Source organism: Cebus imitator, unplaced genomic scaffold (genome assembly GCF_001604975.1).
Source record: "Cebus imitator isolate Cc_AM_T3 unplaced genomic scaffold, Cebus_imitator-1.0 Scaffold254, whole genome shotgun sequence".
Taxonomy (NCBI): Eukaryota; Metazoa; Chordata; class Mammalia; order Primates; family Cebidae; genus Cebus; species Cebus imitator.
Window position 1 is genome coordinate 1,560,979 of NW_016107569.1, and position 16,584 is coordinate 1,577,562.

The following is a 16,584-nucleotide window of genomic DNA, read 5'->3' on the forward strand; positions in this document are numbered from 1 at the left end:
GGGGGTACAGCGTAGCTTTGAAGGACACCCAAGCCAGCCTCCTCCCTGTCCGCCCACTCCCAGGATCGGACCGGGAGCAGCTGAGTCAGACAGCTCAGCCGCCAGACACCTGGTCCTGCAGAGCAGGCCTCGGGGTGGAGTGTGTCATGGCGGGGATGTGGTCCCAGCCCTGGCTTTGCTCTTGCCTAGCCGGGTGATGGCGAGCAGCTCAGTCCCTGGCCGAGCGTCAGTGTCCTATCAGATATCAAGGGTGGCCGTGCAGATTAAACGGGATCCCGCAGGCAACGCCCAGCGGCTGGCGCACAAGGTGTCCAGTGGGCATGATTTCAGACAGGAAGTCTCACCCTAGGCTTCCAGGCACCCTCTAGAGGCTCCTTCCAGGCTTCTGGGGGCCCATGGATAGCAGCCCCGTGTGCGGAAGCCCAGGAGCATCCTAAGGGAGAGTCTGCAGGGTCCAAGACCCCTGCCGGGTCACTGGTCACCTTGAGGCAGGTTTCCCTCCAGCCCTAAGTTCTGTCCCTTCCTGACTTGAGGCCATGGCCTGGGGTTACCTGTTGGTGGTGTGTGGCAGAGGGTGGGAGTCCTTCATCCAGGTGACCAGGGGGGGTGGGGAGCCCTGGGCCTCGCAGTCCAGGGTCACCTCTTCACCAGCTTTCGCCATGACTCTCAGAGGCACATCTGCATCATGTGACCCATTCATACGAAGCCTGGGCTTGGCTGTGGGGAGAGGAAGCAGGGCCTGTCAGCGGGCAGAGGGGAAAGGGGTCCATGGGTGCCCTGGGCCACGTGGCGGCTCTACCGGGAAGCAGAGCCAGTGCTGCGACCTTGACGCTCAGGAGGTCCAGAGGTGGGTGTGGCTGTCAGAAGAGGGAGAGTGCAGGTTGCCGGTGAGACCCAGGTCCCAGGGTTTTCGCTCAGTTCTCCCCACCCACCTCCCTGCCACCATCTTGCTCTGAGGACCCTGACCCGGTCCCTCCTGCCCCAGGTCTGTGTCTCCCCTGGCTTCTCTTCATCCTGCCGTCCCTTCCCCAGGGACATTCTGGCGGACTCTGAACTCCTCCCCGCTCTCTACCTTCTCCTCTTGCTCGTTCATTTATTCCTACGATATCAGCCACCAAAGAATGCACAGACCCTCCCTCCGGACCTCCTGGTCCTGAGGGACCTCCCCGGTCAGGGATTTATGGCAATCTGGGCATGTCACCTCTTTCTCATATTAAGCTGAAGACCCCTTGACGGCAGAGACTGCGGTACCCTTCCCTCCTCCTCCCTGCCCTCCTCCGTCTTTCTAGCTCATACAAGGAAGGCACTTGCTACAAGAGCAGCAACAATGAAACAAGCCAGCCAGCTGGGGACATCAAAACCCACCTAGCCCTCCCGTGTTTCCCCATACGTTTGGAGTTCAGAGAGGAAATGCTCCCCCATTAAGAAATATTTGTAATATAAACATACTGACTGTGAGGGTCTATGAGAGAAAAAACCTGGCTTGTACATGTGCTCACTCCTCCCAGACGAGGGCCAGCCCTGCCCCATCCTCCCAGCCTTCAGGGTCCTTGGGCAACACTGGTACCAAAAAGCTCCCTATGGGATAAAGTATTGCACCACAGCTGTGATGGGTGCCAGGAAGGGGACGCTTCATGGTTTACAGCAAAGTGACTTGACCAGCCTAGGGGATCAGGGAGAGCTGAGAGCTAACAGATGGGAGCCGTCAGCTGGGCCCAGAGGTGAGGGAACGTCATTCCAAGCAGAAGGAACTACATGTGCACAGGCAGGATGGACCATTCCAGAAACAGAAAGGAGGCCAGAGGGTCTGGGGCAGAGAGAGGCGGGTGAGGGGGCTGCTGGGGGCGTGGGTCCCGTGCAGAGCCACAGGACACTGCAGGACTTGCTGATGTGACAGCTTCCCTGTCAGGCTCCACAGGGCTGAGCTGGGACTCTGTCTCCAAATCCACTGAGCCCCTCTCCCAGGCAGGGCTGCCATCACTCACTGTTGACAGAAAGCCGCATCTCCTGACTGGAGAAGCCCACGGTGTTTGTGGCCGTGCAGACATAGGCCCCTGCATCCTGGGCGGACGGCTGGGCGATGAGCAGGGTGCCCTCCTTACTCACATTGTAGAGGGGACCTCCGGAGGTCAGGGCATTGGTTTCCTAGGGCAGAGGCACAGGTGACGTCAGCAGAGCCCACAGCTCCACCCAGTGACACACTGGGCCCACCTCTCTGGTTACCCTCTCAGTAACAAGCACTGCCTACCTTGGTCCAGGTGATGGTGGGGGCAGGAACTCCTGAAGCGACGCAGGGGAGAGAGGCAGGAACCCCTTCATTGGTGATGTGGTGGGTGGCAGTGGGATGGATTCTAGGTGGCACTGTTATGAACAAACTAGTGTCAAAGCCAAGGTTCACAGCAGCCTCATTCACAGCGGCCAAAAGCGAAGCAACCCAAATGTCCATCAGCGATGCATGGACACACAACATGTGGTGTGTGTGCACAAGGGAAGACTATTCAGCCTTAAAAAGAAAGGAAATTAACTCCAACGGTATGACATTCTGGAAAAGGCAAAGCAGCCAGAGGCAGTGCCTCACGCCTGTAATCCAGCACTTTGGGAAGCTAAGGCAGGAGGATCACTTGAGGTCAGGAGTTCAAGACCAGCCTGGCCAACATGGTGAAACTCCGTCTCTACTAAAAATACAAAAATTCCAGCTGTGGTGGCAGGCACCTGTAATTCCAACTACTCAGGAGACTGAAGCATGAGAATTGCTTGAACCTGGAAGGCAGAGGTCGCAGTGAGCCAAGATCGCACCACTGCACTCCAGCCTGGGAGGCAGAGTGAGACTCTGTCTCCAAAAAAAAAAAAAAAGAAGAAGAAAGAAAAGAAAAACTATGGAGACAACAATAAGATCAGCGGTTGCCAGGGTTGGGGGAGGGAGGAATGAAGAGGCAGAGCCCTGAGGACTGTTAGGGCAGTGAAGCTTCTCTGGGTGATACTGCAGTGGCAGATCCATGTCACTAAGCATTTATCCAAATCCACAAAATAAACAACACCAAGGGCCGGGTGTGGTGGCTCATGCCTGTAATCCCAGCACTTTGGGAGGCCGAGATGGGTGGATCACCTGAGGTCAGGAGTTTGAGACCAGCCTGGCTGACATGGTGAAACTCCATCTCTATTAAAAATATAAAAATTAGCTGGGCCTGGTGGTGGGCACCTGTAGTCCCAGCTACTCGGGAGGCTGAGGAAAGAGAATTGCTTGAGCCCAGGAGGTGGAAGTTGCAGTGAGCTGAGATCGCGCCACTGGACTCCAGTGTGGGCCACAGAGCAAGACTGTTTCAAAATAATAAAAATAAAAATAAAAAACACCAAGAGGGAATCCCAGCGTAAATTCTGGGATTTGGAGTGATGACGCCGTGTCTTCAATGGTAACAACGGGGCCACTGTCGGGTAGTTGACAGTGAGGAAGGCTATGCACAATGGGGCCGGGGTATGTGGGAAATCTTTGTACCTTCTGCTCAATTTTTCTATAAACTTAAACTGCTCTTAAAAGTCCAGTCTATTTTTTTTTAAAAGGAGTAAAATTCTGACACATGCTACACCATGGCTGAACCTTAAAAACCTGCTAAGTGAAATCAGCCAGACATAGGAGGACAAATACTGCACGATTCCACTGATATGAAGTCCCTAGAATGGGCCAGGTCATAGAGATCAGAGGTAGAAGGGCGGCTCCCGGGGGCTGAGGAGAGAGGGGAATGGGGAGTTAATGTCTAATGGGGACGGAGTTTCAGTTCAGGATGGCGAGAAAGTTCTGGAGATGGATACTGGGGATAGTCACACGACAGTGTGAATGTAGTAACACCATTGCACACCTAAACATCATCAAAACAATACATTTTATTTTATGTATATTTGACAATTTTAAAAGCTATCAGGCCGGGCGTGATAGCTCACACCCTGTAATCCCAGCACTTTGGGAGGCTGAGGCAGGCAGATCACCTGAGGTCAGGAGTTTGAGGCCATCCTGGCCAACATGGTGAAACTCGTCTCTACTAAAAACTCCCCACTATAAAATGGGGAATGAGCATTCTTCCCACTAAGCCCTTGGGGGGTTCATGAAACAAATGAGAATAAAGAAGATATAAACATACTCGGTAAATCACAAAATATAACCACATTTAGTTTTAAACTTCTTGTCTTACATTAAAAAGCACAGTGGTTCCCCGGTTGGGTGAACAAAAGAACCCAGCGCTGTGGGCAGGAGAGCAGTTGGGCAAAACACTAAAATTCCAAAAATGTACAATCTCTGTGATGCAAAACTGAATCCACATTAATGGATTTATCCTAAGGAAAGACTTGGTCACTTAGGTACGAGGTCACCTGCAACGTGTAAGCACGAGGCTGTTTGTGCCCAGGGTCGGGGGACTCAGGAGGGTACAGGTGATCAGATAATTAGATAATCAGGGGACACCATTGTCCCCTTATTAAATTGATGCCTCTGAATCTTAATTGACAGAAAACAGAACAACCATAACATACTGACGAGGGGACACATAGGTGGCAAGACAATGACAGCACGTGACTCGATCTGGTTTTTAAATAAGTGTGTGTGGAGACAGTATGAAAAGATACATGTCAAAATGTAAAATCTGGTTATTCTTAGCTACTGGTATTATGAGAGTATTTTTTTTTTTTTTTAAAGATGGGGTTTCACCATGTTGGCCAGGCTGGTCTTGAACTCCCGACCTCAGGTGATCTGCCCGCCTTGACCTCCCAAAGTGCTGAGATTACAGGCATGAGCCACCACGCCCAGCCTGAGAGTATTTTTTAACTTGTAAAATCCCTAATTTTCCCACAGAGAGTGTGTATCACTTGTGCAGTGTGTAAAGCAAAGGCATTCGAGATCAAGTTACCTCTGCACATTCCCGACCCCATCATGTTCCCTGCCCCACGACCCCCACCTCGGGGGTCCCAGGACTCACCCTGGACCACCAGCTCGATGTCCCGACGCTGAGAGCCAGCGGTGTTGGTGGCCACACAGCTGTACCTCCCCGCGTGCTCCTGCAATGCCCGACCAAGGTGCAGGCTGCCATCTGCTCGGACAGAATGCCGGCTGCCAGCTGGGAGCTGGTGGGGGTGAGGAAGAGCCAGCTTAGCCTCGGGCCTCATTCAGAGGCAGTAAGAGAGAACCCTCAGGAAACTATGCCGCCCACCAGGCCGGCAGGGAGCAGGCAGGACTGAGAGGCCAGGGGCTCAGAGAAGGCTGAGGAGCTCTGTGACTCCCCAGCCTAGGTGCCCAATGAAGCCCCCAACAGACCCTGCAGGGTGGGTAGGTCTGACCCCTGCACACCCTGATCCCACCTCTCCCTTGGCCACCTGGACCAGGGTGAGCCTGACCCAAGCTGGGCCCATGAGAGTCTCTCCCGGGAATGCAGAGCTGGGAAGGCACCTCTTTGCAGCCTGCAGGGCACAGGGACTCAGTGTGTCTGAGACCAGGCAGAAGAATTAAGGAAAGGGAAGAGGTAATGAAAGAGTTGATAGGAGAGGCCAAACAGAGGAACACCAAGAAAATCACATGGACATGAACTGATGGATCAGGCAACCCCCGTGCGTTCAGCCGTGCGCTGGTATCTGGGGCAGATATTAAACTGCACGGGGCACTCCCTGCTCTGGAACCATAAGAACTGGGGAGACCACTGCATTGAGACTGGGCCTCCACAGAATCCCTGATCCCTGGTCCACAGCTCTCCTGGTGCACAGGATTCCCCCGCAGAGCTCCCAGGGACCCAGCAGCTATGACCCATGTGACAGCCAGCAGGACTCCAGAGGGCAACAAGCGGCATCAGTGCATTATCAGAGAAGGTTCCAAAATGCCGCCAAAAGAAGGAAGAGGACACTTCCAGGAGGGGGAGCAGCCATGCAGAGACCAAGGCGTGGCTGTGACAGTCCCCTCCTTCCCCAGGTGCCACCGCCCACTGCACCCAGAGGAGCCCAGCACTCACAGGCTGGCCGGCCTTGAGCCAATGCCTTTCTGGGAGGGGCCGCCCAGCCAGGATGATGCAGGGCAGGGACACCGGCTGCCCCTCCAGGACACGGACGGTGGGGGCGCTGCCAGCGATCTGTGGGGGGACTGTGGGGAGAGGAGCTGGTGTCAGCCACAAGTGCCCTGGGTGGTCGTCTGGGGAACAGAGGCGCTTGCTCCCTTCTCCCTCCCCAGGGAACTGGGAGATGCATCAGAATTGGGGACCCTGAAGAGTCACAGGATCCTCAGAACACTGCCCAGGACACAGGGGGACAGGTGCTGTTCTTGGGGAGTTTGGCTGTGGACTCATTTGTTCCAACAAATGGGCCAGGAGAGGCTCCCTGGAGGTACCCATGGCCTTGCTGTGCCCCTGGGGAGTGCCTACCTCCCACCTCCCACCTCCCATCTCCCATCTCCCACCTCCCACGGCTCTCAGATCCACCAGCGAACCGTGACCAGTGACGAAGAGCCGGGCCTCCGCCTGGACCTTCCCAAAGACATTTCGAGCTTCACAGACATACAGGGCCTGGTCTTCTGGGGCCACACCTGAGGGGCATGAGAGACGAGTGTGACTGCCAGGGCACACCACAGCCACAGACCCCACAGGCTCCAGCTTCCCAGTGCACAGAGAGCCCTCGGCATGGCCTGGGCTTACGAGCTTCAGGCGGGAAGTCTGGGATGGCAGAGAGGGAAGGGGTGAGGGACACAGCTGGACTCTGGAAGGGTGAGAAAGCCTCAGTCTGCTCATCTATGGAATGAGGGTAATTGGCCCATACCTTGCAGTGTGATGGGGACGGGTCGACAACGTACCCACCTCGGGCCTGGCGTGTGGTAAAGTGGGCGGTGGGTAGCACAGTGGTAATTACGGTAATCATCGTAGCTTACACGTGTGTGACAGTTAGCATGTGGCAAGAACTGTGCTAGGCACTCAGTGCAGATGATCCACACAGCAGCCCCATAAATTGGCTTTAATCAGCCAGGCAGGTAATAGGTTTCAGTCATGATTATGACCAGGACCAGAAGAGTGGAATGACTTGGCCAGAGCCACTCAGCCAAAGTGTGACCCCGAATCAGCCTGCTCCACGGTCAGCGCTGGGGGTCAGGGTCCTGCTCCTGGCCACCTGGCCATCCAGCCGCCCAGCCTGGGGGTTTATGGTGTCGGAAGCCATCCTGTCTCCCTGCCCACCCTGCCCCAGCCTCAATCTCTTACTTTCAAAGAACAGCATTCCCGAGTCCAGCTGCCGAGTTCTGCTGCCCTGCCGGGGCCCCAGCCTGGACCCCAGGGACTGGCCATCTCCACGATGCCAGGTGACCATCGGGGGCGGGCGGCCCGTGGCCCGGCATGCCAGGAGGGCACTACTCCCCAGCTCCACAGTGACGTTCCGGGGCAGCTCCGTCAGCCGGGGCGCATCTGCAGGGAGGAGACCCGTCAACCCTGCCTGGAGGCTGGACCCGCTCAGCGGCCTCTCCTAGAGGACTGCCTCCCCTCTCCCCCACCCCTGTACCATTGCCCTTGCGAACCTAGGGACCGACTCCCGTCCAGGGCTCCAGGGTCAACCTGAGCTGAATGGTATCCACCCCTGGAGAGCTCTTGGGATGGGCAAAGGGAGTGACTCATGGGATGGTACGAGGGGTCTCAGGGGCCTAGCTTGACCCCAGAGTGCAGGGAAGCAACATGCCCACTTCTGGCTGTGACACTTCTCAGAAAACCCCTCCAATGGGCTGCAAGATGTGTTTCTGAGTCTGATTGTGACCCACTCACACAGGAGCTGAGGGTGAGCCTTCACTCCAACCCCTGCATCCCCTCTCTTATGCCTGCCTCCTCCTGGGCCACAGGGGTTTCCTCTTGGGGGGTCCTGAGCTTCCCTCTGACGCTTAATCCCCTGGCCTGAGCCAGGCCCACTTCTGCAGAGGAGAGCATGGCCAGGGGGGCCTGGCTGGACTCAGCTGCCATTTCCACAGTCCCTTCTGTGGCCACCACCCCAAACAGCCAGCGTCGTGGGGGATTATAGGTCTTCTTCACCCTCTTCTCTAGAGCTTGCCCTGTTGGCTGAACTTTTTTATAAAGAGCATGTCAAACACCACCACAGAACTAAAACTCGCTCATTATAAATAACATGACCCTAACATTAGGGTCTGAACTGGGCCACTCGGGAATGAAAAGGGGCTGCATTAATAGTGACCCCAGGACAATCGGCTAAACAAGGGCTGTCCTGGTCACCAGGAGTTATAAGACATTCTAACACATACACAAAGCGTGGAAATCCTCCTAATTCTTGTTCCACACACCCTAGATCCCACACCCTTCCCCAAGGTAACCACTGTTAATAGCTTGCAGTGTTTCTTCCAAATCTTCTTTTTTCCTAAGCATCATTTGACTTTTATAATCAGAAGCAGAAAAAAAGAATCAAGTTATTTCCCAAAACAGAAACTCAAGATGCTGTCTCTCCGTCAGCAGGCCAGGGACAGCTCCAAGCCAAGTGGGTGCAGATCTCTCCCTCTGCAGCCTCTGGGCGCTGCCCTCAGGTCCTTGTCCCTAGGCAGGCCCCTGCAGCAGGGAGATCCCTGGCCTTTTGTTTTGCTTTGTTTTGTTAACCCTTTGAGTCTGGCACCATGGAAAAGCGTCTGCCTCTTTGTTCTTTCCATCTGTCCCCAGAAATATCCTTCATCCATCCAAATCATGACATCAAATTTCCCTCCTGGCCTTGGGGATTAGGGAAGTTCCAGGGAGATAAAAACACGATTTGGAAAATTACTGTGAGGAGGAAGACGGTCTTGGACCCAGCCTCAGACACCACCCTTTCTCATCGGGGCCTGGCAGCCGCCAAAGCTCACGATCCCAGAATCCCAGAAAGCCTTTGCTTGGGCTCGCCCTAGACAAGGTCACGGTTCCTGCAGAGCCCTGGCCCCCAGGGGTACAGCTTTGCCACTGGGCCCCACCTGCCCTGAGCAGAACACCCCAACAGCCTACCTTCCCCAGCTGCACCCAGCCCGACCGCAGAGCCCAGCTCCAGCCTCCATAAGAAAACGTGGAAAATCATACTTCATTACTGCACTGGCACAAAGACATGCATGATGCAGGCTGGATTTGTCTTTATCTATTCACTACTGGTCATTTTTTTCTTCTGATTTTAAAAGAAATCAAAATTAGAAAAGTGTCCTGGACCCCTATAAGTGCAGGGCCTTCTGCCTATGCCCACTGTGCCCAATGGAGAATTCGCCTTGCCATTGTCCCCTCATCACAGAGCCTGGCCCATTTCTTCCCAACTCCCCCCTCAAGGCCGGCCAGAGGATCTTTAGTGTCTAAAACAGCACATCTCCTTGTTCCCCAGTCGGCCCCTGGCAACCAGGAGCTTCCAGGTTGGGACTAAGAAGCAGAGACTGAAATGAGAGAACAGAAAGAGGAGGCATATCCATTTAGGCCGGGTGTGGTGGCTCACACCTGTAATCCCAGCACTTTGGGAGGCCAAGATGGGCGGATCACTTGAGGTCAGGAGTTCAAGACCAGCCTGGTCAACATGGTGAAACCCCATCTCTACAAAAAATACAAAAATTAGCCAGGAATGGTGGTGTGTACCTGTAATCCCTGCTACTTGGGAAGCTGAGGCAGGAGAATCACTTGAACCCAGGAGGCAGAGGTTGCAGTGACCCAAGATCATGCCATTGCACTCCAGCTTGGGCAAGAGACCGAGACTCCCTCTCAAAAGAAAAAAAAAGAGGACACATCCATTTAGAGGGGAATCAAGTAAAGCACAGACCACAGCTCAGGGCACTGAACTCAGGAGGGGGTGCCACACACAGTCAGGCCACCAGCCATGTGACCAGTCACTCCGCTTCACTGGGCCCTGGTCAGCTCAGCCAGCCTGGACACAGATTTTGGGGAAGGATGCCCACGTGCATTGATTATTTATTCCACATAAGCCCTGAGTGAAGCACATTCTCAGGAAGCCTCTCGGGGGCCCTATGAGCACAGTTCCGCTACCACCCTCCCCTTTCACAGATGCGGAAAGAGAGACTCTAAGAGGTAAATAATGCAGGCAAGTATCAGCGGGCCTGGGCATGGAGCCAGGACTCCTGACTGGCACATGCCAGGCCTGGAAGATGACGCACCAGCGCCTCACAGGCTGGTCTGCAAGTGCAGGCCCTCCTGGCACAGAGGAGGAGGTTGCCTCCCTTCCTACGCCCCAGACGCTGCCAGGAAGCCACCTCCAGCTCAACAGCAGGAAGCAGGCACAGTGCACACCCGTTCCCGACCTCTGCCAACCTGGCCAGGAAGGCTGGACCACAGCTGCCACCCAGATGGGTAGGAAATTCCATTTCCCACCACCGCTGCCAGACCAGCTCCCCCCAGACCCACAGGTGCTGGGCCATTGTCCATCCCTTCCCTGACCTAAAGTTAAGGCCAGAGGCCACTGGTGACCCAGCCACAGTGGAAACATCTGAACATACTGCCCTCCTCTGGAAACCTCTCGCCACCCCCTTAGGGCACAGCCCAAACTCCTCTGTATCTCCCCAGACCAGGAGTGATCAGTACCAGGTGGCAGCTATCCTGCTGCCCCCTCCCCACCCTCCCACTCTGCCTCACTTCCCTTGCCATGGGGAGGGCTGCACATGCTGTTCCCTTTGCCTGGAACACTGTTCCCCAGCTCATCATCTTTCTGGGTGCTTCTGGTTTCAGTTTAGATGTCACCTCCTCCAAGAAGCCTTCCTGGTCCCCAGCACTGGATTAACCTTCTCTGGGCACCCACAGCCCCTGAGGATGCAACCTTCCAGCCACTTGGTGCTCTGTGTGTGCTAATTGCCTGCCCTCTGGTCTCTCTGCCTGGCCTCATGAGCAACACAAAGGCTGATGCTGTGTCTCACCTGCCCTGTGTCCCCAGCACAAGGCCTGGCACAAAAGCACCTGGTGACACTGTATTGGAGGAATGGATGATGGAGCAAGTGAAGGAAGGCTAAGAGCACCCCAAGCCTGAGAGGATCTCAACTCTGAGGCAGCACAACCCCCCAGGCCAGACCCTCCTACCTAGGCCTGCTCCAGCCACAGCCCAGCCCGCCTTCGGCCTCCTCAGGCGCCCCACCCAGCCCTGGCCCAGCCTGGCCCATTCAGCCCAGACCAGCACATTCTGGATTATCTGCGCTTCTCTAGAACCCCAGCACCTGCTTCTCTCGCCATGGCCTCAACAAACACTCGGAGCCTGATCTGTCCTAGCTCCGTGTGCCAAGAAGCTGTGCCCACAGCTTCCGAGCAAGTCCCAGTGCCCAGAACTCTGACCTGGGACTGAGACATCCCGGAAGTTACAGCCAAGGCCACATGCTGGCCACCGAGGAACTCAGACTCCACATCTGCAGCAAATGGATGATCACCCCCTCCCCCATCTACGGAGCAATCGCTATGGGCCCAACCCTGTGCTAACGGGCTTGATTTCACTGAATCCTCACAGCAACCCAAGGAAGGGAGTAATGCGGTCAGCCTCACTTTACAGATGGGAACCTCAGGCTCCTTGAAAAGACCAAAGCACATAGGTGGGGACAGAGATGAGAGTGGAACTTAGGTCTCATCCTGAGCGGAACCAGACTGTTGGCGGTGGGCCTCCAAGCTGGTCCCAGTGATCCCTGCCTCCTGGTATTCACACCTTTGGATATCCCCTCTCACACACACTGCACCAGGGTCGCTCTGCGGGATGAGTAGGATAAGGCAGAAGCAATAGCTTGTTACTTCCAAGACTGCGGCTTCTCTCTGAGATTCTCTCTCTCTCTTTCTCTGGGAGCCTTCTGCTAACAGCCCCATGTGTAAGCCTGGAGTGCATCCCCTAGGCCCAGGCAAATGTTAAGATGACTGCAGCCCCAGCCAACATACTGATTTTAATCTCAGGATGGACCCTGAGCCAGAATTACTCAGCCAGGTCACTTTCAGATTCTTGATCCTCAGACTGTGATATAATAAATACTTACCGTTTAAGCCACAAAATTTGGGGGCTATTTGTTACCCAGCAAGAGCTAACACAATCACCACATCCCCTGGACTTCTCTTGTCTCCACATGCTCAGATCCGCATGATGCAAACCACACTGGCAACTCGTGTGGGAGAGTTTCCCCTCCCTGCGGAGAAGCAGGGCAGAGTGCTGGGAAAGGAGGATGGGAAGGGGAGGGGAGACGAGGTGTACACTCACGTCCAACCACCAGCTGGATTTCGGCAGAGGCGTCACCCAACTCATTGACAGCCCGGCAGGTGTAGACGCCAGCATCCCTCTCCTGAGCCGCCGGGATCCGCAGCTTCCCAGAGCTGGAGCCCTCAGGGGCCAGGATCATTTCAAGACCCCCTGGACCAAAGAGGAGAAAGGTGTCCCTGGTACCATGGAGGCCAGGGTGGGAGGCTGCTCAAGCCTGAACCTGAGCTCCTGCAACTCCACAAGGTTGGGGCCTGGGGACAGTGGGTGGAGGCAGGTTTCAGCTCCGAAGTCAGGACCCCTGGGTCCAGTCCTGCAGGGGGCTTGGATCTTCCCTAAGCCCCTCTGTTGAAGAGGATTTGGGGTAAGCCAGGCCCTACATGTCAGGCTCATGACCCAAGAACTCCAGCCTGGAACCCCCAGCTGGTACCCACCCCACCGCCCAGGTCCAGGGGTCTGGATCTGCTCTAGGAGGGATCTGGGGAGCCCTGAGCCCTTCCTCATTTTTCTTCTTTCTTTTTGTTTTTGTTTTTGTTTTGAGACAGTCTCACTCTGTCACCCAGGCTGGAGGGCAGTGGCGTGATCTCAGGTCACTGCAACTTCTGCCTCCTGGGTTCAAGTGATTCTCCTGCCTCAGCCTCCCGAGTAGCTGGGATTATAAGCACATGCCACCACACTAGGCTAATTTTTTGCAATTTTAGTAGAGACAGGGTTTCATCATGTTCACCAGGCTGGTCTCAAACTCCTGACCTCAAGTGATCTGCCCCCCTCGGCCTCCCAAAGTGCTGGGATTACAGGCGTGAGTCACCGTGCCCGGCCCCTTCCTCATTTTTCTTGCCTGACTTCCCTCCACCCCTGATTCTGACTGCCCTTTTAAATGTAATTTTTATTTTATTTATTGTAGTAAAATATACATAATACAAAATTGACAATCTGAACCGTTTCTAGGTGTGCAGTCAGCTGAGTGGCGTCAGTATATCCACACCATTGCGTGCCCATCACTGGCCTCCACAGAACGACTTGCATCTCCCCAAACTGAAACTCCTCATCTATTAAATATTAACTCCCCATGTCCTCCTCTCCCCAGTTCCTGGCAAACACCATTCCATTTTTTGCCTCTATGAATTTGACGTCTCTAGGGAGCTCACGTAAGTGGAGTCAGAGAATATTTGTCTTTTTGTGTCTGGCTGATTTCACCTAGAATAGCATCCACCTAGCAGGACATCCATGTAGCATGCGTGAGAATCTCGTTCCTTCTGAAGATGGAAGAGTATTTCATGGTAAGGCTTCCTTTCCAAGAGGGGCTCTAGGGCTGGGTCGATAGGGCTCTCGGTCAGAATACACACTGAGGAAGGAGTCCAGAAGCCTCTGCCACCCACCTGCTCGTGACCCTAAACAAAATGCTCAACTCCGAGCTACCACCACCCGCCCCGCCTATCTCAGAGTCAGAGTGAGGCTCTGATGAGGTCCCAGGCAGGTGCTGCAGGACATGGAGCAAGATCAGGTGGGAGGGGCCAGTACTGCTGACCCTGCTTGATCCTTGAGAGGAAGCCCAGCATACAGTTCCCAGAAAGACCTAGTGAGACCCCAGGATCTGTCTGTCAAACTCCGGCCTGGCAGCAGGGACCATGAAAACACTCTGCCTATGACCTCGGGGTCTCAGGACAACCCTGTCATCATTACCGTCATTTTCAAATAATCACATCGTCCTCAGCACTATCACTAAGAATGCCAAGTGCAGCCCATGTGCCACACTTGTTCTAAAACCTTTGCACACGTGGCCAGGCGCAGTGGCTCACGCCTGTCATCCCAGCACTTTGGGAGGCTGAGGTGGGAGGATCACTTGAGGTCAGGAGTTGAAGACCAGCCTGTCCAATATGGCAAAACCCTGTCTCTACTAAAAATACAAAAATTAGCCAGGACTGGTAGCACACACCTGTAATTCCAGCTACTCAGGAGGCTGAGGCACGAGAATCTCTTGAACCCAGGAGGTGGAGGCTGCAGTGAGCTGAGATTGCACCACTGCATTCTAGCCTAGGTGACAAAGTGAGACTCTGTCTCAAAGAAATAAATAAAACCAAAAAATAAAAAATAAAACCTCTGCTCATATGGATTCATTTAATCCTATGCAACCAAACTATCTTTGATTTTTCAGATGAGGAAACTGAGGCTCAGAGATGCCAGGTCACTTGCCCAAAATCACCCAGGGGAGCCGGAATTCAAATCTGGGTCTGGCTCAGCGCTGCTCTGAACATCTACATCAGCTGTGTCATCACAGGCTGGGGGTAAGGGTCAGGGGGCTGGGACCCACCAGCTCCAGCACAGGCTGGGGGCGAGGGTGGGGGGCGCCAGAACACCGGCTCTCCCAGACTCCTCATTCAGAACAGCCCCTCCCTCCTCCTCCCTTCTTTCTGGAAAGCTGCTCCTTCAGGGCCCCAGTGGGACAGCTCCAGGGCCCCTCCCCACCAACACACCTCGATACCAGATGACTCGGGGTGGGGGAACCCCGGACGCCTCACACACCAGCACAGCCTCTTCCCCAGCAGCAGCCAGCACCACGGCGTGTACAGCAGAGACCGACGGTGGGTCTGCATGGGGAAGAGATGTGGAATTTGGGACCAACCCTCAAAGGTCATAAAGCACAGCCTCAGGAAGCCCTCTCCCCCATCCCACCCATGCCCTACTCTTGCCACACCAGCCTCCTTGCCACCCCTGGAGCACCCCAGGCTCAATACCCCGTCCCAGTCCCTCCACCTGCGACGCTGTTCCCATAGTGACCCTAGGTAAGGGTTGCTCAGAGAGGCTGTGGCCAAGTCCTGGACACAGCAGCCACTTCCCTCTCACCTCCAGCACAGGTCCCTCCCTCACACCAGCCAGCTCCCTGCTCTTCGCAGCATCCTCAGCATCAGGAAACATCCCATTGGCCTATGTGTGCCTCCTCCTTAGAATACAAGCTCCACCCAACAGGCACCGTGTGTTCACTGCTGTGCCCCAGTGCAGGACACAGATAAATGCTCCATAAATACTGATGGACGGGAGCAGGGGAGGGAGAAGGGAAGGAGGGGGGCGGGGAAGGAAGCCCCTCTCCTGTGATGCGATGCTTGTGGCCTGGGTACCTGTGTGGTAGAGGGTGACCGTCTCCTGGTCCGTGCCAACCTCATTAGTGGCCTGGCAGCTGTAATTCCCAGCATCCTCTGCGGCTACCCCCTGAATAATCAGGGTTCCCTGTGCGTCCACATGGATTCTGGAGTTGTGCCATAAAAACACATTGGATCACACAAGGGGTTGCTCCACAGTTGTCATTAATAACAAGTTAATGAACAATGCGACTAGCAATGAACTTTCTGTGCTGACAGCTTGCTCTGAGCCTCTGCTAAGCACTTTATGTACATGTAATTCATGAGGCTCAGGGAGGTAAGACAACTTGCTCAAGGTCACACAGCCTGAATGGTGGGGCCAGGACTTGCCCAACGTCACATAGCCTGAATGGCAGGGGTGGGATTTGGGGGCGGGGGTGGGATTTGGGAGCAGGTCCGCACAGCCTGAGCCTGTGACTGCTGAACCCACACGGCGGCCTCATCGCTGTGTTCCCAAAGTGATCTCACTGCTGAGTCTGGAATGATCTCAGGAGGGAGGAAGGCAGATGCTACTCCCCCATTTACAGTTGGGAAGGGCAAGGCCCAGAGAGGCCCCTGGGAGTCCTGTCCACCTGCTGCGAGTCCCCGAGATTCGTGTTCTGGGCCCCTCACCTGCTGCCCTCTTGTAGGGCTTGGCCCTCACGGCTCCAGGAGATGTGGGGTATGGGGTACCCAGAGGCTGAGCAGCTGATCTTCACCTCCACACCTTGGGAGAAGTGCTGGGAGCTGGTGTGGATGCTGACCTGCGGGGCCTCTGTGACCCAAAAAGTGAATAGGTGAGGACGAGTACATCAGAGCAGCCGTTCTATCGCAGGCACCCAGCCCTGGGCCCTCCCCTCCCATAGCCACAGATGCAAGACAGAGGAAGCAAAGACCCCAAACGGCTTCAATCCCCCAGGGGTGGCTTCTCTGGGACCTGGGTAGCCCAGGTGGCCACGAGGCGCATCCCCAGGCCACATGGAGGCTGATTTTCCAACAATCCCAGCCTGGAGCCCTGTGCTCCTGGAAGCCGGGGAGCTTTAGGGAGATGTCAGGCAGCTGCCAGGGCTGGGGACGACTCTTGTCTCCAGGAAATTTGAGGCTGACCCAAGGCCTGCCCTGCTATTGGCCCCAATCTTAGGTTCTAACCTGGCCTCTTGGAAACTCAGAAAGCAGGCTGGTCAGACTCAAACAGAGCTCCCAGGGCCCGAGCATCTAGAAACAGTAAACAAGGCCCTCCCACACGGGCGGCACCCACGTTAGTGGATCCCCTCCTTCCTGCAGAGCCCAGACACAG

The 16,584-nt window shown here is 55.2% G+C and overlaps 1 protein-coding gene across 1 annotated transcript in view; it reads right to left on the reverse strand.

Moving 5' to 3' along the window:
* Nucleotides 1-16,584, reverse strand: part of HMCN2 (hemicentin 2) — a 164,954-nt gene that overhangs the window by 107,565 nt on the left and 40,805 nt on the right. Inside the window, exons 12-22 of the mRNA XM_037728076.1 lie at nucleotides 15,921-16,062; nucleotides 15,288-15,415; nucleotides 14,646-14,759; nucleotides 12,175-12,324; nucleotides 7,215-7,415; nucleotides 6,425-6,550; nucleotides 5,985-6,112; nucleotides 4,965-5,109; nucleotides 2,249-2,361; nucleotides 1,986-2,145; nucleotides 552-717 (exon numbers count right to left, since the gene is read on the reverse strand). Of these exons, the coding sequence (XP_037584004.1) occupies nucleotides 552-717; nucleotides 1,986-2,145; nucleotides 2,249-2,361; nucleotides 4,965-5,109; nucleotides 5,985-6,112; nucleotides 6,425-6,550; nucleotides 7,215-7,415; nucleotides 12,175-12,324; nucleotides 14,646-14,759; nucleotides 15,288-15,415; nucleotides 15,921-16,062 (1,573 nt within the window). The remainder of the gene's footprint in view (nucleotides 1-551; nucleotides 718-1,985; nucleotides 2,146-2,248; nucleotides 2,362-4,964; nucleotides 5,110-5,984; nucleotides 6,113-6,424; nucleotides 6,551-7,214; nucleotides 7,416-12,174; nucleotides 12,325-14,645; nucleotides 14,760-15,287; nucleotides 15,416-15,920; nucleotides 16,063-16,584) is intronic.